Source organism: Dermochelys coriacea, chromosome 8, assembly GCF_009764565.3.
Source record: "Dermochelys coriacea isolate rDerCor1 chromosome 8, rDerCor1.pri.v4, whole genome shotgun sequence".
In the NCBI taxonomy this organism is placed as follows: domain Eukaryota; kingdom Metazoa; phylum Chordata; order Testudines; family Dermochelyidae; genus Dermochelys; species Dermochelys coriacea.
The window spans coordinates 73,689,464-73,715,684 of NC_050075.1; the positions used below are offsets into that span (position 1 = coordinate 73,689,464).

General features: G+C 42.7%; 2 protein-coding genes across 2 annotated transcripts in view; one reads left to right on the forward strand and one right to left on the reverse strand.

Annotated features, from left to right (window-relative positions):
* CNN3 (calponin 3) overlaps positions 1-26,221 on the forward strand; it is a 50,577-nt gene that overhangs the window by 19,800 nt on the left and 4,556 nt on the right. The window contains exons 2-4 of the mRNA XM_038412208.2: positions 23,309-23,430; positions 23,901-23,967; positions 25,735-25,872. Of these exons, the coding sequence (XP_038268136.1) occupies positions 23,309-23,430; positions 23,901-23,967; positions 25,735-25,872 (327 nt within the window). The remainder of the gene's footprint in view (positions 1-23,308; positions 23,431-23,900; positions 23,968-25,734; positions 25,873-26,221) is intronic.
* SLC44A3 (solute carrier family 44 member 3) overlaps positions 18,728-26,221 on the reverse strand; it is an 86,464-nt gene continuing 78,970 nt past the window's right edge. Inside the window, exon 17 of the transcript XR_006273671.1 lies at positions 18,728-18,778. The gene's annotated coding sequence lies outside the window, so the exon portion shown is untranslated. The remainder of the gene's footprint in view (positions 18,779-26,221) is intronic.

Genomic DNA, 26,221 nt, shown 5'->3' on the forward strand with positions numbered 1-26,221 from the left:
GGTCTCTGGTAGTATAATTAAAGACTACACTTCAAGATTTCTTTTGTTCTGACTCAAGAGAAGTGTTACACCCAGAAATATTTAATGGTTCCTTGTCTCTCCCTCCTGTTAAAGCTTTGATCTACATGATTTTCTATACTATAAGATTTCCACCGTGATGTTTAAAACAGAAAGTTGTGTTTTAAAAGCAGAAAAGCCTGTCTCATAATTAGAGGGCAAAGCAGTAGAGATTTAAGTGAAGAGCTTGTTGGCATGGCCAGCAGGTGTGTTAATTTCTGTGATAGTATTAACTAGAGCAAATTGACATGCTATCTTGGTAATGTATCAGACACATGTGAAGACATGGTCTGGAATGGTCTCTGCTACAGTGGCAAGCTATTTGTAACAGAAAAAGAGTAGATTAGAGTAGATAAAAGTAAAAATAAGATTCTGAATAGATCACATGCTGCTGCTGATGATTGGGTTTGATTTCTGAATACATTTTCTGTCAGTTTTTAAAACTTTGTATGGAGCTTGGTTTGAGGATGGCTATCTTACTTATCTCCAGCTCTTAGCTTTGTTATATGTAATGTTGCTCATGACTTGTCCGGGAGAATCTTTTGAAGCTTGTATCTTGTCTCCGTCCAGGTTCCTCTGAGAAACTGGGCAGAGCCTTTTGTGGCTTCTGTTAAGACTTACATACTAGGCAAGGATTTTCATGAACTCCCCTTCATTCTACTATTAAAAACTTGAAAGAGAGTGCGTCACGGATCAGGGCAACAGCATCATTATTTCCTCCTTGTGGTCCAGTAAGGGCCCCCACTCCTAAGCGACGGCGAAGGAGCCAGAAACCTTTCTTGGGCAAGTCTCTCTACCTCCCTACGGGGGTATTTTCAGGCTGCACAGATCCCTGCCTGCACTGTGAATTCCTGAGCAAAGTCGGACTACCTTAAGCAGGCCTGATTTACTTCTCTTCTCAGAGATTATAAATAGTGTAATTACCCACAGTTAAGTTACCACACAGCTTTTTCTAAGCAAGCACTCACATTTTTAATGTGAAAGCATTACAGAGTAAACCTATTACAAATGACAAAAGAATCCACATGCATGCTAATAAGCTTACCAAAGATCACCCAAACTCCAGTAAGGACTCTGGCCAGTGAACAGTCCTTCAGACTCCACAGAGGGTTTTCTCTGGTCACAAGTTCATAACAGCTTTTGTTCAGCACGTGTAGCCCCATGTATCCGTGAGTCACTGTTTTATCCAGTCTGAATGTCTGATCTAAACTGGACCTCAGTTAATCAGCAGATAAAAGTCCCCTCCTCAGGGTGCAGCTTCAAAAGGTTGAGTCAGGAGGTGAGAAGTTGCCTTCCCCTCCTCTCAAGTAATTCCTAGGAGTCCCACTTAATAGTGTTTGTCTGCTCTAGCACATTGTTTCCAAGAGTCCTTTGAAGCTCATAACACTTCCCAGGGTTTACATTAGCTATATCTCCTCCCTAGAGACATTCCATACAGTCCCACAATAATATACATTTGCATTTTAATATACATCTAAGATACTTGAAACTTAAATCAGTATAGTTTAAATTAATTCAATAAGGTTCGTCCAGGATATTGCAGGAAATTTCTGTTATCTATTACGGGAAGAATGAGAAAAGAGGCTCCCAGCAAAGACTATAGCAAAACAAGTGTAAACACCCATGTGCCTGTTTCTTGACTTGAAGAGGCCAAGAATGCCTTTTCTGAGCACAGTGTCTTTCATGGCAAATTGCATGTTTGTAGGCCAATATTCACTAGAAACCAGGAAACTCGACTTCATTGATATAAGTCAGATTGAGAGAATGCATTTCCACTGTCCAAGTGAAAAGCTGCTCTACTAACAAACTTGTTAAAACTTAACCTCAACCCTGAAACTATACAGTTGATTTTTTTACCTCTATATTTGTTTTGTAATAGTTTTAAGACTAAATGTTTGAGTAGAATATTGGTACTAAAAAAAAAAACTTAACTGATCTGGATGAAATTCGGTGTGAGGTTAATATGTTCTCAAACTTCTCCCACCAGACTTGTGCCTCTGCTTCTCCTTTAGCAGAAAAACTGTAACTTGTGTGTCATTTTAAACAAGGCTATGACCCCTGCCATATTTTCCTATCAGGAATATTCACACCTGAAATTGAAGACCTTATTAAATAAATTCTTGTTTTTCACCAAAAGCACATATTGAGGTGTGTGCATAACCTCAAACATTATCCTTTTACCCAAAGAAAAATCCTGGCCATGTCTCCAGTTCTGAGGTGTGTGACAAAGTTCCTCCTCTGCCTTGGTGGGTCCTGCGCTTTTTGGCAGATTTGCTCACCTCAGAGGTTCATGGCAGCCCTCAGTTTGGCTGCTTCTGCTAGAGGTTCAGACCTGCCCATACATTCAGCTAACCTCATCACTGGCCAGCATGGGGAAAAAGGAGAACAATCTCCACAGTCTCTATTGTCCCACATAGTGGGTCGGGGACAGGCCAGATCCCTTTCCAAATTAGATCTTCCCTTCTGGTGTTGCTCACAGAGCAGGTCAACTCCTCCTGTGGCTGATCAGGAGTTGGAGAAATGGGGAGAACCTGGGCCCACCCTCTACACCAAGTTCCAGCCCAGGGCCCTGTGGACATCCGCTGTCTACGTCTCCTGTAACAGCTGTGTGACAGCTACAACTTTCTGGGATACTTCCCCATGGCCTCCCCCCCAACACCTTCTTTATCCTCACCGCAGGATCTTCCTCCTGAAGCCTGATCACGCTTGTACTCCTCAGTCCTCCAGCAGCACGCCTTCTCACTGCTTGCACACACTCCACTAACTGATAGGAGGTCCTTTTTAAACCAGGTATCCTGATCGGTCTGCCTGCCATAATTGATTCTAGTATGTTCTTAATCGGGTCCAGGTGTCTTAATTAACTTGCCTGTCTTAATTGGTTCTAGCAAGTTACTGATTGCTCTAGTGCAGCCCCTGCTCTGGTCACTCAGGGAACAGAAAGCTATTCATCCAGTGGCCAGTATATTTGCCTTCTACCAGACTCCTGTAAGCCCACTGCTCGGGTTTCCCTCGACCAGGTCACGTGAGAGGGCATGCCCTACCCACCCTCCACCCCAGGCCCTCTGGACCTTTTCATCGGGCCCCTGCCCCGTGGACCTTCCTGAGTATCTCGTCCCTTTACATGAACTGGCTTCACGAGTTGCAGCCAGTTTGGTTCCAGACCACACCACAAAAATATCTGTACACGCTCGTGCTCCACACCCTTCACGTCTTCACCCTCACGTCCTGCCGACACAAAGTGGCGGGACTTCCTGCCACCTCTAGGGGGTGAGGAGCCCCAGTGGGCCAGCCTATACTCTACTCTGGTACTGAGGCCCGCTGGGGATATCAGTTGGCGGCTCCTTCACTGGGCCGTGAGCATGGGCATATATTTGGCACGGTTTACCCCTGTCCCAGACACCTGCCCCTTCTATGGCATGAGGGAGACCCTGGTGCACGTTTACTTGGAGTGCGCCAGGTTGCAGCCCCTATTCCGGCTCCTCACAAATATTTTGTTACGTTTCTGGCTACACTTTTCCCCTCACCTCCTTATCTATGCACTCCCTATCTGTGGCCCCACAAAGCCACAGGACCTCCTGGTCAACCTCTTTCTGGCCCTGGCTAAAATGGCCATCTATAAAACCAGGGAGAGGAGTTTGACCAATGGAGACTTCTGTGACTGTGGGGCCTATTTCCAATCCTCCATCCGTTCACGCATCCGGGCAGAGTTCCTCTGGGTGGCGTCTGCTGGCTCCCTTCGAGGAGCAGTGGGTGCTGTCTGGGGTTCTCTGCTCGGTGTCCCCGTCAGGTTCCCTTTGTTTAGCCCTGTAACCTCACTCCTGTTCCTGTTATCTCATTAGTTGTCCCCTGCAATTATTTGGTATCCTGGACCTGTGGATCCTCCCCTTAGGCTAGGAGGAGGTCCTTTAGAGTGGGCGGGCTCTGCCGGCCTACTTCCTGGATACCGAAAGGACCAGACTCCTGTACTCCACTGGTCTGGGTCTGTCACAGGTGGCATGCAGTTAGTTGCCTTCTAAGGCAAAAGTGAAAATGAAGTGAAATGAGAACAAACTCCTTTCAGGGATCCTGGAACAATTTGTATAATGGGCATAGGCTCTGGGGCTGGAGCACCCATGGGGGGAAAAAATGGCTAAGCACCCATTGGCAGCCCCCCAATCAGTGCTTCCCCTCCCCAGCGCCTCTTGCCCACCGCAATCAGCTGTTTCATGGTGTGCAGGAGGCTCTGGGGAGGGAGGAGTGTGGGGGGGGGGGGCGTGCCAATGGGTGGGGTCAGAATGGGATGGGAAGAATCAGGGGCAGGGCCTTGGGGGAAGGAGTGGAATGAGGGCAGGGCCTGGAGCAGAGCTGGGGGTTGAGCACCCCTCATTCACAAATGAAACAAACAAACAAAAAAACCCTCCAAGCCGGCGGTGTGGTAGTACCCCCAGCTCCAGCACTGTTTACATTTGAAGTAGAATACTAATATTAAATAGTTAAGATTTGTGAATACAAATAGTAACTGTGCTAGATCTATGGAACTCTGAAACTCACCTTTGATCTTAAATTTCCATGCTTGTATATCCTAAAATGAATTTTTCTTGAAAGCTTGAGCAAAACTGCTGTTTGGTGTTTTTTTTTTTTTTTATTTAAATGTGGTTCTTTAAAAATGGCTGAAGTATTTTTTCAGAGGAATAGCAGGTAACGTGCTAAACTCGTGAACTTTACAATTTGGCATACACATAGTTCTTAATATGCACTACATGCTTTGTAATTTTGGAAAAGGTTAGGGTAAAAGAGAGTTGAAAGTCCACATGAGATCAGCACAGTATGAAATGCAGCTACAGTTGTTGAGATGTCAGCCCTGAGTGTGCTAGGTATCTTTTTGTTAACTTTGTAGATATCTGCTCTGGTCTCTTGGATAGCCTGAAATTAGCCAGGATAATATTACAGATGTTTCTAGGACTCCATGTACTTATAAAAGGAATAATCTTACCATTGTTTGCTGCCTTTGTCACTAAAATTTCCTGGTTGCTCAAACGATGGTGATGAGCACAGATTTTGTATAATTAAAAAAACAAAACAAAACCCAAGTACTTACCTGAATAGAATGGTACCTGAGTATCAGGCTGGGAGTTGAAGGATTTTGAATTTTCATCATGCCATTTCTATAGATTGATGGCTTAGTCATTTGAAAATTAGCTGCGTGTGATGTGAAGAACTCTGGGATGACAGGTGCTATGTAATAATTCAAATATGTAAATTACTCAAGAATACTTCATTGGACGCAGTATATTGGTATTTCTCCAAATAAATCAATTTTAGGCTGTCGTAGTTTTATTGCACTAAACTTATTGGCATAAATTCAGCTAGTGCCAAGTGGTCTAATGGTCCTTAACCAAGTATGAAATTCTATGTTAAGATTTAGAATGGAAAATATTTGTTGCCAAACACGATAAAAGGTGGATTTCCTTTGTACCCAGGAAGCCTGTTCTTCAGGATAGCAGTGGTCTGGTGATATTTGTATTATGGGACTACTTGCAATTTTTTTGCCAGCCAGCAGAGCATTAAAGTCCTGGTGTTCGTTTCCCTTGCTCCTCCTACCCTTCCCATGTTTTTTTTAAGACACAAACCAAGTGCAAAAAGAAGCTAAAGGGACACCAACTTGACATAACATTGAGTAAAAGTGTTTTACACAAGAATACTATAATGAAATTGGAGGGTTTTTTAGTTTTATTTGTGAACCTGATAGTACTGAACATAGGTAGTGTCACTGCTTCATTTGTATTGTTAGACAGTTTCTCCTTTTGATTGTGTAGGTCTTCTGTACAGCATCAGGGATAGTGGGGGAAAAAAGCCTTTGAAACTTTTAGCTCTTTTTTCAAGTTGGTGTTTCTTTAAAGCAATACTGAAATTGCATGAGTGTGCACAAAAGTCAGGAAAGGCCAAAGTTAAGTTTGCATATGCAACCTGAACACTACTTCCTTATGTATTATAAAGCAGTCTCACCATGATCACACCTTTTCTCAAATAATACAGTAAAATAGCATATAGAATGTATTTCTGCACCCGTGGATACACATTTAGCGTGGCTTAAAAACCCACTTGTTACTCCTGGGGGAATTCTGTGCCAAAAATTCTGCGTATTTTATTTGTCAAAATAACATAATCACGCCAGTTTCAATTATTTTTGGTCATTTATTTCAAAATACCTGTCCGCAAGTATGTCTAACAATACGGACAATAAAGATTCAGGACATGTTTTTTTGACATTTTAGATTCCTTCCTAGGCATATTAATACAGAACTCTGAATAATTAATTTAAACTACACTACAGAACCATATTTCCCACCCCCCTTAGAAGCAGTGCAAAGGCTTGGGGGAGTCGGGTAACAGAGGAGCTGAGGGAGAGGGAAGTAATTGCTGGGAACTTTAGAGGGTGGTTGGGTATGGGTGGGGAAAAATATAGAACAGATTTTGGGGGGGGGCAGGGAGGGATTGTTAGGGACTTCCCCCATGCAGACCCTGGCTGACCCCTAGCCTCTCCCATTCAGTGAGGCACATCTTTCCTGTCCCCATGTGCCCCTCTACCCCCCACACCTACTCTGCCCCCATCCCCATGTGGCCCTGCACCCCTCCCCCTGTGTCTTGGTGCCCCACTTAGCCACCCCACTGTTCTCCTTCCCTCGTCACCACGTGGCCCTGCATCTCCCTCCCCGTTGTGGCCCTGTGCCTCCACTCCCATTGAATCCCTGCCTCAGTCTGTCCACCACCACTAGTCCTTATGAGCCCCTGTCTGACAGCCCCTCTCCCCCAGCAGCCTCATGCTGTCTGTCTCCCCATAGCCCATCTCCTGACCTGGCCTCACAGGAACTGTGAAGACGGCAGGCTCTTTCTCTTCCTTAGCTGGCTAGGAGCTGCTGCTCTATTGCCTTAGCACCCTCTGGTGGGCAAAAGGCAGAACTCAGCAACTTTCCAGCCAAAGCCTTTCTGTGCAAAAATTTAAATATGCATGACTCATTAATTATGCACACACGCAGTGGTGCAGAATTCCCCCAGGAGTAACTTATTGACTAGTAGGGAAGTTTCCAGGGGAAGTGAGTTGGAGAAGGCCAAGACAAACTTTATCTTTCAAAAAAATAATTAGCATTTCAGATATGAAACAAAGGTGGACAGTGATTTCATTCTGAATCTGCTGACTGTTCCTTTGTGTCTTGCGTACCCAGTGTTATGAAAGTGAAAGTGTTAATGTGCAAGAATGAAAAATTAAAAAATTCTACATGTGTATCTAACATTGTAGAAAGTGTTTGCAGTTTTTAAGAAATAGCATGTTCAATTAAGGACTGTATCATAATGCAGATGCTCAAGGGACCTAAGTACTTAATTGTACAATGTTAATTTAAATATTTTTAATTTAATTATGAACTTGCTATAAAAGGGTCACTTATCTGAAAAGGTTCCTGGAAACAATAATTTATAGCAGCATTTAAGACAAGTACTGTGAGTGAAGCTGTTTATGTAGTTTTTCTATTTTCACTGGAACATGCTTTCTTTTGCCACAGATATAATTGTAAAGGCTTTAAAAAAAACCTTCTGATGCAACTACAGCACTTAAAGGATCAGATCTTGCCAATGAAATTGTCACTTGGCACATAAGATAGTAATAATGGAAAAAATCTATTTTAGTACTTTTCAGTATATTAAAGCTTCCAATCTTCCCTCATAGATAGCCATCAAAAGAAAATTTGGAACAGGTCTGGCAGATTACTTATGGAAAATTTGAAATATTCCCTAGTTTAGTATGTTATGTAACTTTTTTGATCCTGTCATTAAGACCAAGAAATTGGGGGAGAGATAGCTCAGTGGTTTGAGCATTGGCCTGCTAAACCCAGGATTGTGAGTTTAATCCATGAGGGGGCCATTTAGGGATCTGAGGCAAAAGTTGGGGATTGGTCCTGCTTTGAGCAGGGGGTTGGACTAGATGACCTCCTGAGGTCCCTTCCAACCCTGATATTCTATGATTCTGTGATATTATCCAGTATTATACACTTTGATTCCTGTATCTCCTCACCTTATTTTCTCTTTTGCTTAACACTTGTCACATGTTTGAAGTTAGATTGTAAACTCTCCAGGATAGGGAGTCGGTTCCTTGCTGTGCTGAGGTATTGTTGGATTCTATAAATTACAAATCCTTGAAGAAACTTCCACCAATTCTTTTCTTGGACTCTTGACAATCAAGTATTTCACTAGTCCAAGGAAGTTTGTATTATCTGCCATGAGTGCATCAACTAATCCCAGAGCAGTAAAAATCACGATAATGCAAGATTATCGTGTAATCACTGAAGCTGACAATGAAACAGATTTTAGTGCTAATAAAATAAGACTTTTTCCACCAGGGATTTGGAGCAATCAAATTTTTGAATTGCTCCACTCCAGCACCAATAGTGACTGCTCCAGCTCTGCTTCGATTCTGCTCCACGCTCCGACTCAAATTAATTTTTAACTAAATAAAAAAGTGCATACTGTAATTTTGAGAGCTTTTTTATTCAGACTTTTAAAATAATTTAAGTGTCATCAACAATTATACAAACTAGAATAATTCATTCTGTAAAAAATTATTGCAGCAATCAAGTTATCTTTCATAGCCTGCCGCAAATCATTTAAAATTAAAGCTGAAAACAGTCGCTCTACATAAACTTGAGTTGTTGGCATGCTCAAAGGAATTCTACAGGCAGCCTGAATGCAGTGTGGGTAGCTGTGAATGGCCTCAAAAACAGACTTAACTTTTAGCCAACCAATAGACTCCCATCGTCTTACAATCTTCCTGAAAGTTTCTCTCAGATAATGCTTCATTACAGTTATGAATCGCAGAAACTCACTGGCGTCTTTCTTGTTTATCCAATTACTTTTCGAAGGCGTCGTCTTCTGAAGAATTGGTGCTTGAATTATTTCCATTTCCCTGTGATGGTTGAAGACATCTCAGGGATGGACGTTCGAACAAGTTCAGAGTGGAGACGGAAGTTTGAGGACAACCTGCTATTTCTGAAGGATGTGAACTTTCCGAAACCGCAGATTTTGTTTGTTGATGACTCCTTTTGTTGTGTTTCATTTTCTTCAACCTCTTTCGCAGAGTTCAAATGTAGCAATAGATTTTGTTTTTCGAGTCATCGAGCAATATCAAGGAGCCCTTCCTTTGCCTTTTGGTATTTCCCTTGAGGTAAGAAGAAGCCGATACCATGGGTCAACATGAATATTGTCAAAAGCTTCTCTTCGCGTTTCTGCATCGAGGATAGAATTTTTTTCTGCAATTTGTCCACCATTTTCTTGCAAGAATTTTGACAGTTTTCACCATTCCTTCATTAAAACTCCTGGAGTTGCATCGACAGCTTCAAGATTCATGGTTGTTTGGTTTGGCTTTACCAAGAGGTCTCGCAGGTTCTTCACTTTGTCCCATTCAACTTTTGTTAACTTGAGTTCTCTTGTTCCAGCAACAGCCATTTGTTCACAGTAAGATTGAAAAATGAGAAGCCGATCAATCATAGCAAATGGTGAACCCCAGTGAGTCACGCTATCCAGTTACCCCCATGTAGATCAAGCAGAACACTTCGAATACTTGGGGTTCATAGTTTGACGACAACTTGTCGAATTTTTGCCAGTAATTTCTTTGCATGTTCTTTGTTCAGTCCATTCCAGATTGCCAACTGAAGAGTGTGAATACCTCACCTCATCAGTTGGATTTCTGAGTCGTCCTTATTCAGCCATGTTGGAAGTATGAGGCTAGGGGTCATTAACCCATTGCGCAGCAGCATCCATGTTGAGTTCGATTTCACCCATTCCTTTAGTTCCTTCATTAGGCAAAATAGTGTCAGTTCTGTCCACATCCCTGTTCTGAGAGGTAGAAATGGTTTCATTGTCCTCACTCAGATTTTTGACAGCATATGTCATGTTTGCTGCATTGTCAACACGGATGCTCAGCACTTGCATTTCACTGATCCCAAATTTTTCTAAAATAGCTTTTTACTTGACTTTTCACGTACGACGAATTGTGATGCCCTTCAGTGTCGATTATGTCCAAGGTTTTTACCACAGCTTTATCTTTTTCTTCTTCGTAGTACTGAGCATTGATTGCAAGGAAACTTCAGTTTCCACGAGTTGTCGCATCCATTTTCAGGTTTTGCTCCAAATTTTTGCTCACAACTTTTGCTCCAAAGCTTTCTTGAGCTCTTCACAACCAGACTCAGCTGTGCTGACAACTAAATACGAACCGCATTGTGCCCCGTCGAAATGCCAAGCTGCTGACCCATTTCACCTGCAATTTTTTGGAATCCTTTGTTCTTTAGCCTGAAGGTAGTGAGTGGTGTTGAACTCAAGCAAACCATTTCCATCAGCCCTTCACGGAAAGTATTGGCATCCATGGTGACTGTAACCTTTGAGGACTTCAAATATGAGTCAAGTTTTATTTGCTCAATTTTGGGTTTCTTTTCAGATGAAGCTCCACAAAAAAATCTTTTCTCCAGGAATTTTCAGAGCCAGATGAATGCCGTTTAGCCACGTCAGCTTTCTGTTTTGCCTCATCTTCCTGGTCCTTTTTTGTAACCAGAGCCGCATAGTTTTCAGGATGGTTACGTTTTACATGCTGCTAAAGGTTGAAACTTTTCACGGCACTTGCTTCACTTGTCTTGAAGCTATGTGGTTTGAGCTCGCCATTCACTTCCTCTTCCACGTTGCCGATTTCTTCTTTGCTTTTCCGAAAAGCCCAAATTTGGGCTTTTCAAATTCAAAAGTAAAGACATTGTTGAGATCCTTTTCCGTAAATCGGCTATCAATCTTGAGGGGCAGATTTGATTTTTTGTTTTTGTTTTTGTTTTTTTTTGTTGTTGAAGCCATGGCCAAAACTTCTTGTGCCACAACCGCATCCAAACGTTTGTGATCTTCGAAAAGCAATGAACAAAAGTATTACATTTTTTTATAATGTACTTGCTTGTGATATCTTAACCACTTCAGGTACTTCAAATTTATTTTGGATTTTCCGGACAAAAACGATCGCATTTTCTTTTTACACAGAATTATTAAGTATATTTTAACATGTTTCTTGTAGTTTTTATAAAGTAAGAAGTATTTTAATATACATAATATAAATTTTTATTTATAAATTGCAAGTTTTTCTTATGAAATTTTGCGGTAAAATATTAAATACTTTCCAAGTTCTTAATTAATATCCCAAAAATGCGTTAATATAGATATATCAATGAAATTTGGTATGTGCAGTAGCGTTAGTACATGCTATCGTTGTTCTACAACATTAATTGTTGGGAAGTAACGAGACTACATGTTACAAGGTTGAAAATAAAGTTTAACGGGAAAGCGGATTCAAATTGCAAGCACAGTCCTTTTAGTAAAGAGAGCACATTTTCGGAAACATGTTTTACCTTCATCAGGCTGGAAACATTATACAAGACAGAACCTTGTTTGCTCTGTTTCCAGCCTGATGAAGGAAAAACATGTTTCTGAAAATGTGCTCTCTTTACTAAAAGGACTGTGCTTGCAATTTGAATCCGCTTTCCCGTTAAACTTTATTTCCAACGTTCTATCATACATCATCATTCAAATAAAAAAAATTTATTTAAACTACAAGTGTTGTGAACTAGGGGACTGGGCCAATTTTATTTAGTATTTTTTAAATCTTTGACTATTTAACAGATATGATCCTGAAATATGATTTAATGCTAAAACATGCATTAAAATTGTATTCTTAGTTTATTTTGTATAATTGTTTCCGAGAAAACTGTTTTACAAATTTTAATCTGCTTAGATGCTTAGAATGATACAAACAATTTTACTTATTTTTCAACTTTGGAACCATAAATTTTAAACATAATAACCAAAAATTATTAACTTATGATGGAACATAATATTACCGCTTGAAGCCAGGGGCAGTCGACGACAAGCCTTTCTTGAAATATGAAATAAAAATGACCAACTGCCAGTTTGGGACGCCTATGGTTTAAATAATTTTGGATAATGTAATATGGTAGCACATACTAACTCTAAGATACAGACATAATTTCATCGCTTTATATTAAAGTGTTTGAGATATTAATCAGAAATTAATTTTTCATCATGTCCTTGAAGGGACTGTAGCTCCCTTAGGAAGAATTTTAGGACGTGTGTTCATGTGTTTTTTCTTACAATGACCTAAGGATTCACCCCCAAAGTTGTGTTGGACATTTTACAGTCACTCTGTATATATCACAAAAATCACTCCTAATTTATGCAAAAATGTTCAGCAGGCATATAAATATACAGTAAACGTGACTTTTTCAGTAATTTAAAATTACAAACAATGCTACCAAAAGACCGTTGGGCAGAACATAAAATAAGTCCGCCAGAGTGATATGGGAGCATGTACAAATGAACAAATGTACTGGTAACGGGAGCCCATGTGAAAAATGAGCTTAAGTGATTAATATCTCTTGATATCTTTATATCAATAAACAAAAACATTTTTTTGCAATATACCTGTTTGTGATATCTTAAATGTTGCGTCTTATGTCACACTTTTCCGTAATCAGTGTCTCGTTGATCAACCATTACAAAAGAAGAATCAACGCATACTTATCTAACTAATCTATGTGAGTACGCCTAACCTTGGCACAAGGGTGGGAGCACTCTAATGTTGCCGGATGTCTGATAATTATCTGATTCTTTAATAAAACGTATCTCCAAAAAACTTTGTAATTTTGTATCTGTACATTAAATCTTGATTCGGCTGAAGCGAGAATAACTGACATATTACGTAAAGTGGTAAAGTAGATGTTGTTATCAATTGTTGTACAATCTGAAACTTTTTGGCACCTTTAGGAATTTCTTGCTAAATATCATTCATTTTGGATTGAAAATGGGGGGGGGGGGAATTGAAGCAGTGGAGCAATCAAGATTTTCTGTGCTCCGGCTCCGCTCCAGCTCTGGGCAAAAACCTGCAGCTCCATTGCTCCAGCTCTGGGCTCCCTTCCAAAGCCCTGCTTTCCACATGTATGATCCATTATTCATTTGCATCTTTAAGCACAGCAGTTACAGTTGAGAAGACACTTTCATTTTATCCTCTTAAAATATTTTAAGACCTGTTTATAAAAAAAAAAAAAAAAAAAAAAGGCAGATCAGGCCTGTACTCTTCACCTGTGCATTAAACCCAAAGTAAATAGTGGCAGTGTGTTCTGCCACTGGATCATTGGGGATCTGTCTGAAACATGGTGACCTGGATTGAGGCAACAACCCAACCAGACTATAGTCTAGTGTCCCTGGGCTTCTTCCTACCGTCATTCAGTACCGTGGCTCCATTGGTGTCCTTTCTCTCCCAGGGGTATACAGCCAGTGGCAGTTCCCGCAGCTCCTTAGAGTCTGGGTTGGCTGGCAACTCTGGCAAGGGATCCTCTTTGGACTCCAGGCCCAGCAGTGGGTGGGAGGCATCTGTCTCCTCCAGAGGCTCCAGCCTAATTGAGCAGCAAGGCCTGCCTTTTATACTTCCTGTCCCACCCCTATGCTTCCAGTGGTGTGAGTGTGGCTGGCTCTGCCCACCAGAGGGTGGGTGGGGTTCCCTCTCTGTCAATCTCAGAGGGAGGCCATACCCCCTTGCCACAGTGGGATTGAAGGGGAATCCAGCATGTATGCTGGCCTTTCTGCTCATCTTGCATCCTCTGTTGGGATGAATATTTTAGACTGCAATGTGTTCTGGAGGCTAAGTCCCCAGACCCAATATTTATTTTTAACATTTGTTTGCACCTTTCCAAAATACCTGTCTACAATCTGACAATACATAATACATTGAAGTTCTACTGTAGATCCAACCTTTAGAGTTACAGACACCTTGGGAATGCAGGTTGTCTTTAACTCTGAAATGTTTGTAACTGAACAAAATGCAGCTCCAGCTCCAGCAGTTCACACTCTGGGTCAGGTTCCAGAGGCAGCTACGCAGCTTCTTTCCTTGGCCTGAGCAAGTTTTCCCCCTTCCCATCTGGGGTGGGAGGGGTGAAAACAGCATATACCCCTCCCCACAGAGTGTATGTGTGTGGAAACAGCACCCCTGAGCCAGGGGAGGGGGGTGAAAACAACACCAACAAACACTGAGCCCAGTGCTGCTCCTCTTGCCTTGGGCTGGTGCTGGGGGCTCACAGCTTTGTCTTCAAATCTGAGCATCTTCAACTCCTAGTTGTAAGTGGGTGCCCTGGGTGTGGTGGTGGGTGTGCCTACCTTTAAGATGCAATACAGGCATAGTACAGTATTTGCAGTTTGGTTTTTTTGGTCTCCGCTGCTGCCTGATTGGTTACTTCTGATTTCACATGGTGTTCTGTTGACTGGTCAGTCTGTAACTCTGGTGTTCATATCTTTGAGGTTCTACTGTATATAACAAGCAGAGTTGGAGGGGGCTTGTACGAGCCCTTGTTAACAGAGCAGGCCATTGGGCCCAATGACAGAAAAAATAATTTAGCCTTGGAAATATAAACAGGTGTAAATGGATCACTAGGGCTGAAAGGAGCATCAGACTTGGGACAGGGCAACTAGTCATTGTTGTCCTCCCCCCCCCCCCCCCCAACCAGTGTAAAATGAGTCCGTTGTATCTAGGGTAAATTCCAAAGAATGATCTTCTGCAGAGCTGAATGATCATGGTGAACAGGAAAGTATGGTGGGGGCTACGTTACCTGTAAATAGATGAAAATATATAGAACATTATTGTTGTTTAACAGTGACGCACAGAAGCATTTTTCAATTAATCTCAGCAAATGTTGAAATGTAAGCCCTCAGAGCAATCTCAAGTGTTTGTTTAGTTTTTATTGAAGAGTAAGTTTTGAATCCACTTCCTTCAGCTCCAGTACAAAGAGTATTGTGTTTTGCCTGTGATCACTTACTCTGGCAGTGTTCCTAATAGTTTTGTAAAGACTATTGCAGGATGTCAGACTAGTTTGCTTCCTTTAGTCCCCTAATCTACTCATTTCTGCTTCCCCTGATTTTCTCAACTAGCTAAGTCTGGGTTGCTGGATCAGTCTTTTCCAGGCTTGCCTGTCCAGTCTCACTCCACAGCCACTCCATCCTCCCTTAGAGTCTATCCACCGTTTTCTTAGCTGTCAGCTTCTCCACCTGCAAACTTTAGTCTCAAATGCTTCTTACATACCCATACCATCTCAGCCTCCTCTCTTGCACGTTCTCTGGTATTGTAGACCTTGGTCTCACTCTTGCTGACATCGTTCTGCATGTGGTCTGGCAGTGCCACCCTTCTGTGCCATCAAACATCTCATTTCAGTGGCATCTAGTCTTAAGTGCCTCTCTTTGTTCATCTCTGTCTGATCCAGACAGATGTGGCCTCATCCTGATTTTGTAGAGTTATCCCTTAAGTAGTCTGGTCATAAAAGTGGCATAAATCACTCCACTCTGCTCATGTTGCAACTGACTTCCCCTGTACTTAGCAGATGCTTGCATTTCTCTGATTTCTGCATTCGCTGTTAACTACCCTGAAGTTACCCAGGGCATCCACCTATGATCTCAGCTTCTCAGATCAATACATTCTCGAAAAAACTCCACTTTTCTGTTGTTCTAATTTGTGTACCTGTTGGCTCAAATTTTGCAGTGGTGTCCTAAACTTTTCTGTGCAGTCACCACCTCTAATGCGTGACTTAGGGTATGTCTACACTACGAAATTAGGTCCAATTTATAGAAGTCTGTTTTTTAGAAATTGTTTTTATATCGTGTATTGTGTGTGTCCCCACAAAAAATACTCTCAGTGCATTAAGTGCATTAACTCAGCGGAGTGCTTCCACAATACAGAGGCTAGCGTCAACTTCTGAAGCATTGTTCCCGCAGTCTCCACCGCCCACTGGAATTCTGGGTTGAGATCCCAATGTCTAATGGGGCAAAAACATTGTCGCGGGTCGTTCTGGGTACATGTCGTCAGGCCTCCCTCCGTGAAAGCAACAGCAGACAATCGTTTTGCGCCATTTTTCCTGGGTTACCTGTGCAGATGCTATACCACGGCAAGCATGGAGCCTGCTCAGCTCACTGTCACCGTAGGTCTCCTGGGTGTTGGCAGATGTGGTACTGCATTGCTATGCAGCAGCAGTTCATTGCCTTGTGGCAGCAGACGGTGCAGTAGGCCTGATAACCATCATCATCATGTCCTAGGTTCTCTTGGCCGTGTCGGTGAGGTCAGTCAGGAGCGCCTGGGCAGACATGAGCGCAGGGACATAAATAGGAGTGACTCGACCAGGTCATTCTCTTTAGTCCTGCTGGCAGTCATATTGCACCGTCTTCTGCCAAGCAGCCAGGAGGTGGGGATGGCTAGCAGTCCTACTGCACCGTCTGTTGCCAGCCTAAGATGTAAAAGATAGATGGAGTGGATCAAAACAAGAAATAGACCAGATTTGTTTTGTATTCATTTGCTCCTCCCTTCGTGAAATCAATGGCTGACAATCATTTTGATGAGGTCTGTCGGGCACCTTGAAAAGTTTAATGGAGATTCAGTCCTACCTGGAATACCAGGGGGAGGGATAGCTCAGTGGATTGAGCATTGGCCTGCTAAACCCAGAGTTTTGAGTTCAGTCTTTGAGGGAGCCATTCTGTGTGACAGTTGTTTTTGTTTCTCCTTGATGTAAAGCCACTCCCTTTGTTGATTTTAATTCCCTGCAAGCCAGCCCTGTAAGCCATGTCGTCAGTCGCCCCTCCCTCCATCAGACAAACATTCCGCGCCTTTTTTCCGTGCAGACTCCATACCACGGCAAGCATAGAGCCCGCTCAGATTACTTCGGCAATTATGAGCACATTAAACACCACACGCGTTACGCAGCCCCAGAACCTGCCAAAGCAAAATCGGGTGAGTAGTCGACATCAGTGTGGTGACGAGAGTGATGAGGACATGGACACAGCATGGGCCCTGGCAATGTGGGCATCATGGTGCTAATGGGGCAGGTTCATGCCGTGGAATGCCAATTCTGGGCCCGGGAAACAAACACAGACTGGTGGGACCGCATAGTGTTGCAGGTCTGGGATGATTCCCAGGGGCTGCGAAATTTTTGCATGCGTAAGGGCACTTTCATGGAACTTCGTGACTTGCTTTCCCCTGCCCTGAAGTGCCAGAATACCAAGATGAGAGCAGCCCTCACACTTGAGAAACGAGTGGCAATAGCCCTGTGGAAGCTTGCAATCCCAGACAGCTACCGTCAGTCGGGAATGAATTTGGAGTGGGCAAATCTACTGTGGGGGCTGCTGTGATCCAAGTAGCCAATGTAATCAAAGATCTGCTGATATCAAGGGTAGAGAGTCTGGGAAATGTGCAGTTCATAGTGAGTGCTTTGCTGCAATGGGATTCCCTAACTGTGGTGGGGCGATAGATGGAACCCATATCCCTATCTTGGCACTGGAGCACCAAGCCAGTGAGTACATAAACCACAAGGGGTACTTTTCAATGGTGCTGCAAGCAGTGGTGGATCACAAGGGACGTTTCACCAACATCAATGTGGGATGGCCGGGAAAGGTACATGACACTCGCATCTTCAGAAACTCTGGTCTGTTTCAAAAGCTGCAGGAAGAGACTTTCTTCCCAGACCAAAAAATAACTGTTGGAGATGTTGAAATGCCTATAGTTATCCTTGGGGACCCAGCCTACCCCTTAATGCCATGATTCATGAAGCTATACACAGGCAGCCTGGATAGCAGGCAGGAGCTGTTCAACTACAGGCTGAGCAAGTGCAGAATGGTGGTAGAATGTGCATTTGGACGTTTAAAAGTGCGCTGGCGCAGTTTACTGACTCGCTTAGACCTAGGCGAAACCAATATTCCCATTGTTGTTGCTGCTTGCTGTGCGCTCCACAATATCTGTGAGAGTAAGGGAAGACGTTTATGGCGGGTTGGGAGGTTTAGGCAAATCATCTGGCCACTGGTTACGCGCAGCCAGACACCAGGGCAGTTAGAAGAGCACAGGAGGGCACACTGTGCATCAGAGAACCTTTGAAAACCAGTTTCATGACTGGCCAGGGTATGGTGTGAAAGTTCTGTTTTTCTCCTTGATGAAACACTCCCCACCCCCTCTTGGTTCACTCTACTTCCCTGTAAGCTAACCACCCTCCCCTTCGATCACCACTTGCAGAGGCAATAAAGTCATTGGTGCTTCACATTCATGCATTCTTTATTAATAACTGCCAATAACTGGGAGGGGTGGGGGAGGAGGGAAGGACAAGGCCACACTGCACTTTAAAACTTAAAAAATTTAAAACTTATTGAATACTAGCCTTCCGTTGCTTGGGCAATCCTCTGGGGTGGAGTGGCTGGATGGCCGGAGGCTCCCCCACCGTGTTCTTGGGCATCTGGTTGAGGAGGCTATCGAACTTGGGGAGGAGGGCAATTGGTTACACAGGGGCTGTAGTGGCGGTCTATGCTCCAGCTGCCTTTCCTGCAGCTCAACCATTCATTGGAGCATATTAGTTTGATCTTCTAGCAGCCTCAGCATTGAATCCTGCCTCCTGTCATCACGCTGCCGCCACCTATCTTCAGTCCTCTCTTCAGCCTGCCACCTCTCCTCACGTTCAAGTTGTGCTTTCTTGCACTCTGACATTGTCTGCCTCCATGCATTCATCTGTGCTCTGTCAGTGTGGGAGGACAGCATGAGATCAGAGAATATTTCATCGTGACTGTTCTTTTCGCTTTCTAATCTTCGCTAGCCTCTGGGAAGGAGAAGATACTGTGATCCTTGAAACACGTGCAGCTGGTGGAGAGAAAAAAAAGGGAGTGGTTTTTAAAAACACACATTTTATAGAACAGTGGATACACTCTTTCACGGAAAACTTGGCTGTTAACATTACATACATAGCATGTGTACTTTCGTTACAGGGTCACATTTTGCCTCCCCTCACCACGTGGCTCACTCCTCCTCCACCGTGTGGCTAACAGCAGGGAACATTTCTGTTCAGCTGCAGACAAACAGCCTAGCAGGAACGGGCACCTCTGAATGTCCCCTTAAGAAAAGCACCCTATTTCAACCAGATGACCATGAATAATATCACTCTCCTGAGGATAACACAGAGAGATAAAGAACGGATGTTGTTTGAATGGCAGCAAACACTATGACCACACGCTGCTATGCTTTCTTATGCAATGATTCCAGATTACGTGCTCCTGGCTTGGCGTGGTAAAGTGTCCTACCATGGTGGACAGAATAAGGCTGCCCTCCCCAGAAACCTTTTGCAAAGGCTTTTGAGTACATCCAGGAGAGCTTCCTGGAGATGTCCCTGGAGGATTTCCACTCCATCCCAGACACATTAACAGACTTTTCCAGTAGCTGTACTGGCCACGAATGCCAGGGCAAATTAATCATTAAACACTATTGCTTTTAAACCATGTATACTATTTAAAAAGGCACACGGAGAGGTCCCTTCTCCGCCTGGCGGGTCCAGGAGGCAGCCTTTGGGTGGGTTCGGGGGGGGGGTACTGGCTCCAGGTCCAGGGTGAGAAATAGTTCCTAGCTGTCGGGAAAACTGGTTTCTCCACTTGCTTGCTGTGAGCTATCTACAACCTCACCATCATCATCTTCCTTGTCCCCAAAACAAGGAAGTTTTGTTTTGTTTCTGTGTTGCCTCCCACTGCATTGACGGAGTCAAAGCACAGGGTTGGGGTAGTGATGGCTGAACCCCCTAAAATGGCATGCAGCTCATCATAGAAGCGGCATGTTTGGGGCTCTGACTCGGAGCAGCCGTTTGCCTCTGGTTTTCTGGTAGGCTTGCCTCAGCTCCTTAAGTTTCACGCGGCACTGCTTCGGGTCCCTGTTATGGCCTCTGTCCTTCATTCCCTGGGAGATTTTTACAAATACTTCGGTATTTCAAAAACTGGAACGGAGTTCTGATAGCACTGATTCGTCTTCCTATACAGCAATCAGATCCCGTACCTCCCGTTTGGTCCATGCTGGAGCTCTTTTGCGATTCTGGGACTCCATCATGGTCACCTCTGCTGATGAGCTCTGCATGGTCACCTGCAGCTTGCCACACTGGCCAAACAGGAGATGAGATTCAAAAGTTTGCGGGCCTTTTCCTGTCTACCTGGCCAGTGCATCTGAGTCGAGAGCGCTGTCCAGAGCGGTCACAATGGAGCACTCTGGGATAGCTCCCAGAGGCCAATACCGTTGAATTGTGTCCACACTACTCCAAATTCGACCCGGCAAGGTTGATTTCAGCGCTAATCCCCTTGTCGGGGGTGGAGTAAAGAAATCTATTTTAAGAGCCCTTTAAGTTGAAAAAAAAAGGGCTTTGTCATGTGGACGGGTGCAGGGTTAAATCAATTTAACGCTGCTAAATTAGACCTCAACTCCTAGTGTAGACCAGGCTTTACTGGAGAATAACTTAACTTGGGTCTATTTGCCAGTTACAACCATTACCACCAGTGGTTTGTTGGGGTATGATCGTTTTGCTTGGGATAATCTTACAATCCTTAACCATCTTCTGACTTCTTTATCTACTATGCAGTGAGTATGGTAAACTAACGAAGTAGCCGGATGTGACGCTGCCCTGTTTTTAATTTTTTTTTTTTTATCACCTCAGTCACTCTCTCTCCTTTTGGTTTCTCTTAAATGACAGAGAAGGTGGAACACGCATATTTTTGCAAGAGCAGCGGTTATTCTGCAGGGTTGTTCATTGTACTGGTATACTTTTTTCATTTTGTGCTGAAAATGAGATGAATAAAATCTGACAGTTTATATTAAATCTAGATGAGAGAAAAGTGAAGACTACAGTCCTGGTTCATGACTTACTCTTGAGGAAATTCTGTACCAAAAAAGTAAAATTCTGCACATTTTATGTCCATAAATAAATGTGGAGGCTCCAGCATGGCAGTGGGGAGCACAGGTCACTGGCTGCATGGAGGTGGGAGATCACCCTGCAGCCCCCTCCCGGGTGGACTCGGTGATGAGACTGCACCCAACCCAGTGCAAGGGCCGGGCCTGTCCCAGAAACACCCCAGGGTCCTGCCCTTCCGTGCCAGGTGCACCAAGATAGCAAGCAAGAGGGACAGAAACTCGCATGCATGCCCAGCCCTGGCCCCTGATCCAGGTGAGGAGCAGGCAGGATCAAGTGTAAAGGGGCTTGCTGTGAGGGGATCCAGGTGTGGAGTGAGAAAGTTCTGTGTGGGGAGCTTGGTGTGTGGGGGGGGGGGTCTGGGTGCAGTGAGGGATCTGGATCTGGGAGTTCTGAGGGGGGAAATGAGATTCAATGGGGGGATTTGGGTTTGGGGGGTCCAGATGCATGGGAGTTGGGCAGACAGTGGAGGAGCTGCCAGTGTACAGTGACCACTGCCCCACAGCTGAGGAGCGATGAGGCAGGAATTAGGGGTAGGTACAGAGGTTTCTAGGGTGAGTCTGACCCAAACCTGGCCCTGGCTGCTCCTTGCAGGGGAAGAGGAAGTCATGTCCTCCTCATCCAAGCTGGGGACTAGCAGCTGGTGCAGGTTAGGAGTCACCAGCCTCCCCCCCCCCCCCGATTTCTCTCTCCACCAGCTGCTCTGGGCGCCAGAAACATGTCTGTGCTGCTGGGGAGGGGCATGTGACTGCTTTTGTGGCTTCCCTGTCCGAAGTTATTTTTGTGCAGGGAAGCAAAGAAATCTGTGCAGGACATGAATTCTGCATGCATATCCCCTTAGACAGCAAGATCTAATCAGAATGATATGATTAGTGTTTAGTTTGGTTTTAGGCAGTTCATGTTTATGAATTGCATTTGTTTCTAGTCTTAGTAGTCATTCATTTCTAGTCCTGGTAGTCTATCAATCTGATCAGTGCTATAGGCCTTCTCAAAATGATCACTGGTCTCTCTCTGACCACAGGTTTTTTTGTGGCTGCAGTCTAGGAGTGAATATGACATGTCCTAAGTAAAAACATATGTTACCTGGTAGGCATGACTTCCTGGTTAAGTAGTATTTTGGTTCTATTCTTTAGCTGAATTGTTTTTCCATTAAACAGGAATATTGTGGGTTTATTTTCTACACTTGACTGTTGGGTTTGTCATGGCAATTTGTTCTTATGTTTGTTCATGGAAGCTGTTACACTTAAGCCTGATCTATACTTAGTTTAGCTGGCATAGCTATGTTGGTTAGAAATATGAAGAAAAAAAATCCCCTACATGATATAACTGTGCTGCTCTAGTGTAAAAGTACTTATTGTGGCAAAAACGTTCTCTTGCCAGTATAGATTGTTTCGCTTTGTTTGGGGAATTGGTACAAACTATACTAGTGTAGCAAGACCTTAGTAGTACTAAAGAAGTTGTTGGTGTAGATGGAAGGAATGTTTAACTGATCTTCAGTGTGACCTGCAAAGGAAAACAATTGGATTTTTATATTATGTTTATGTTTATCTTTATGTTATAGTTTTAACTAATTGTTTTTAAAAATAGAAATTCTAGTTCTGCCTGTACTGAAGGCCTCTGGTTACTAGAGAACAAATAAAATGATGACCTCAGATGTCAGAGTGAAATCTGAGTATTTTGAAAGGGTCAGGAGGATATTTAGTCAGACTATTTAAAACCTTGTTTTTGTTAAGACCGTCTTAACTTCAAAGAATAACGTAGGCTTCCTCCCTCTGAAGTATGAGTCAGCATGCTGACCCTTTAGTTGAATTATGAGGTCTCATAATTCATACCATCTTAGGCATCCAGACAATCCTCAAGCAAGCCAGGTTTGGTATTCCTGATATTTAAGGTAAAAGACAAGCAAGACAACTTTTTTGACGTGGGGAGGAGGCAGCAACTCTACAGTCTTCACAAATCATAGAGAGTCAAGAAAGGGCATAAACCCAACTTAATCCTTTCTTGGTTACCTATAAAACACTAGTATAATGGCCAAAAGTGTCTAAGCAGTATCTCCAATGGTGCTGGAACACTTTTGATAGGGGTGGTGCTATGAGCCATTGAACCAAACTATAAATCCTGTATATAATGGAAACCACTTCAAGTCAGGTCTGCAGCACCCGCCCTGTACCCTTAGTTCCAGCACCTATTAATATCTCAGTCATGGTGCAGGATCCAAAAACCTTTGTTCTCATAAGATGAGAACATTTATTCATATGTTGCTATTTCACTTGCTGCTAGTGTAGAGCTTGACTAACCGATTTCTGCTGCATTCGGAAATTATCAGAACACTGGTATGTCTGAGAAATGTTATAGAATATCCTATGATACAAATTAGCTTTACATATTTGGTCTAAAATGCTCAGGAGAGAGCACAATGACATCTCTCTTTAAATAACTAATTTGTATTACAGATTGCCCTGAAATATGATCCACAGGCAGAAGAAGATCTACGCAATTGGATAGAAGAGGTTACGGGGCTGACCGTTGGTGCAAACTTTCAGTTGGGCTTAAAGGATGGCATAATCCTATGCGAGTAAGAAACAAATTTTCTTTTTATCTTAGTTAGTTTTGCTCTTTCCAGGTTCTAGAGAGCACTAGCTGAGGACTCCCTTTTGAATATATCACAGTTCTCAATAATCAAAATACAGTTGCTACCAAGGAAGAGACTGCTTCCATGTCTGCTTTCTCTTCCTTGGGCTCAAGAAAGACTGAGAATTGAACCCAGATCACCGACATTTCAACATTTATCAGAGATATGACACTACAGTATGAAACTGGCACATTTTTATGGATTTGTGTATGAATTAAGAGACTTGTCAGATTTCCTCAAGCCTAAAATAGGCCCTTTACATAAATCTAAATCTTTTAACCAGGACCAGACATGTTTTGCATCAAGTCACTATGTCTACGGTAGCATGAACAATAAAGATTTTTACATAATGCCTGTACAAATAGTGTGAAAATGAGATTCACTATTTACACATTTCATTAATTTTTTCCCAGACTTATAAACAAACTGCAGCCAGGATCAGTGAAGAAAATCAATCAATCAGAACTAAATTGGCATCAGGTAAAAAAAATAAAAAATCCCACCTCCTTTGTTTCCAGAACTGACGTGAATGGGATATTACTGCCTCTTTACTTAAATCTTTCCAGTGGTTGATTAACTATGTGTATGCAGTCTTAAGCAAATGGGTAGACTTGGTTGTCCTCTAAATGCTACTTCAGTACAAGTGTTTAATAGCAGCTTTAATTACTAACAGAAATTTCAGGTATTTAGACAAATAGGACAAATAGCAAGACTACTTCCTTAGGAGGAAAGACTTTTAAAATGTCTTAGTTAAATTTTTAACTAGAACTTTTCACCCAGCCAAAGCTGCTAGATACCACAGTCTAAGCCATATGAAGTTAACAGCCCTGTATGCCATACAGTTCAAGGTTATTGCATGAAATGTCATTCTGCAAAATAGGAATAAATACCACTGAAATCCTTTCATTACACTTTTTTAAAAGTGGTGTTGGACGAAATATTGGTATATAACTCAAAAAAAGATTAAAATGACAAAATGCACAAGCAGTAATTGTATCTCTGATATCCAGATTAAATTAGGCTACAAATTTGTTTTTGTACATAAGGATTGGTCTATCTAGTACACAAGACAAGTTATGCTTGATAGTCCCTTATAAATGGTCTAGGACTGGTCTAAACTAAACAGCCTTAATAACAGTTCTTCTGTCATGCTTCTGAAAGAAAAGGCCAAATTCAGTCCTTACTTATGCTCTATGCAACCCCCCTTATCCTGACTGGGACCTAGAGGCACTACCCAAAAACAACTAATATGTCCCAGTGAGTCAGCAGTAAGGTGCACAGTAAAAACAGGTATTTCACATTTGACAGGTTATTAATGGACCAGTTTAAGTTAAGTTGGACATTAAATGCCTTCTGAAACACACCCGTTATTCCATAATTTCTACAAATTGTAGTTCTTCCTTCAAAAAAGTATTTTATAACACAACTCTGTGGAACTAGACTTGGCACAGAAATTTGACTTTTTTTTTTGCAGAGGAAGGGGTGTTATTGAAACAAGTGGCTCTCAATCTTTCCAGACTACTGTACCCCTTTCATGAGTCTGAACTGTCTTGCATACCCACAAGTTTCATCTTGCTTACAAAATCAGACATAGGTGTGCTGTGACACATGTATTTATATTGCTGAAAAAACTGCTTGCCTTTCTCATTTTTTTTCTTTCTTATATAATTCTAAAATCAACGAATAAAAATATTGTACTTACATTTCAGTGTCTAGTATATAGAGCAGTATAAACAAATCATTGTATGAAATTTTAGTTTGTAGTGACTTCGCTAGTACTTTGTATGTAGCCTGTTGTAAAACTAGGCAAATATCTAGATGAGTTGATGTACCCTCTAGAAGACCTCAGCGTACCGCCAGAGGTATGCATATTCCTGGTTGAGAACCACTGATTTAAACTAGAACATCTCTGGGGAAAGCAGACAGATGCTGTGTAGTGCCTTGTCAAAGACATCTGCTAGGGATGTCAGCCACTAGCCACTGTTGGAGACAGCGGCCAGACCCCGAGTCTGATCGGGTATTTAGCAGTTCTATGTACAAAACAAAAAATCCAAATGCAGAATGAATGAGTGTTATGTTAAGCTTTGCCACTCATTTACTTTGCTCTATGTTGTGTCCCATCTGTATTACATCTTGGCTAAACTCTTCAAGGCAGGGAGCTTGTCAAAGTTCCTACTGTAATTTTGAAGCTATAAATATTTTCTGAAATGAAACATTTACCTCAACATGTTTTGTTTTATTTTTCAGTTGGAGAACATTGGGAATTTTATCAAAGCCATCCAAGTCTATGGTATGAAGCCACATGATATTTTTGAAGCAAATGATCTTTATGAGAATGGGAACATGACCCAAGTTCAGACTTCACTTGTGGCACTAGCTGGTCTGGTAAGTATTTATCTACACAGAATATACTGTACCACACTAAACTGGTAGAAATCCATGCATTGGCCAGAATCATTCCTTCCACTCATAAGCGTGGAAAACTTGGCAGGCAAGTCCTTCTGGTATTCTGCTCTCTCCCCCACGGGTCCTGCAGAAGCCACACTTAGAGTGCCTTGGTTTCTCCCTTGTCAAGGTAAGGGGTACTAGGATTGTGGATAAGAGAGGGTTGGGGTTATGAAAGTGCTGTCTTTAACAGCATCGTCCTGTTTACATATGACAACCCGGGAAGGAGTTTGACACAGTATTAACTCATGCTAAATCTTCTCCACAACAGCTGTTGAGCAGCCACAGA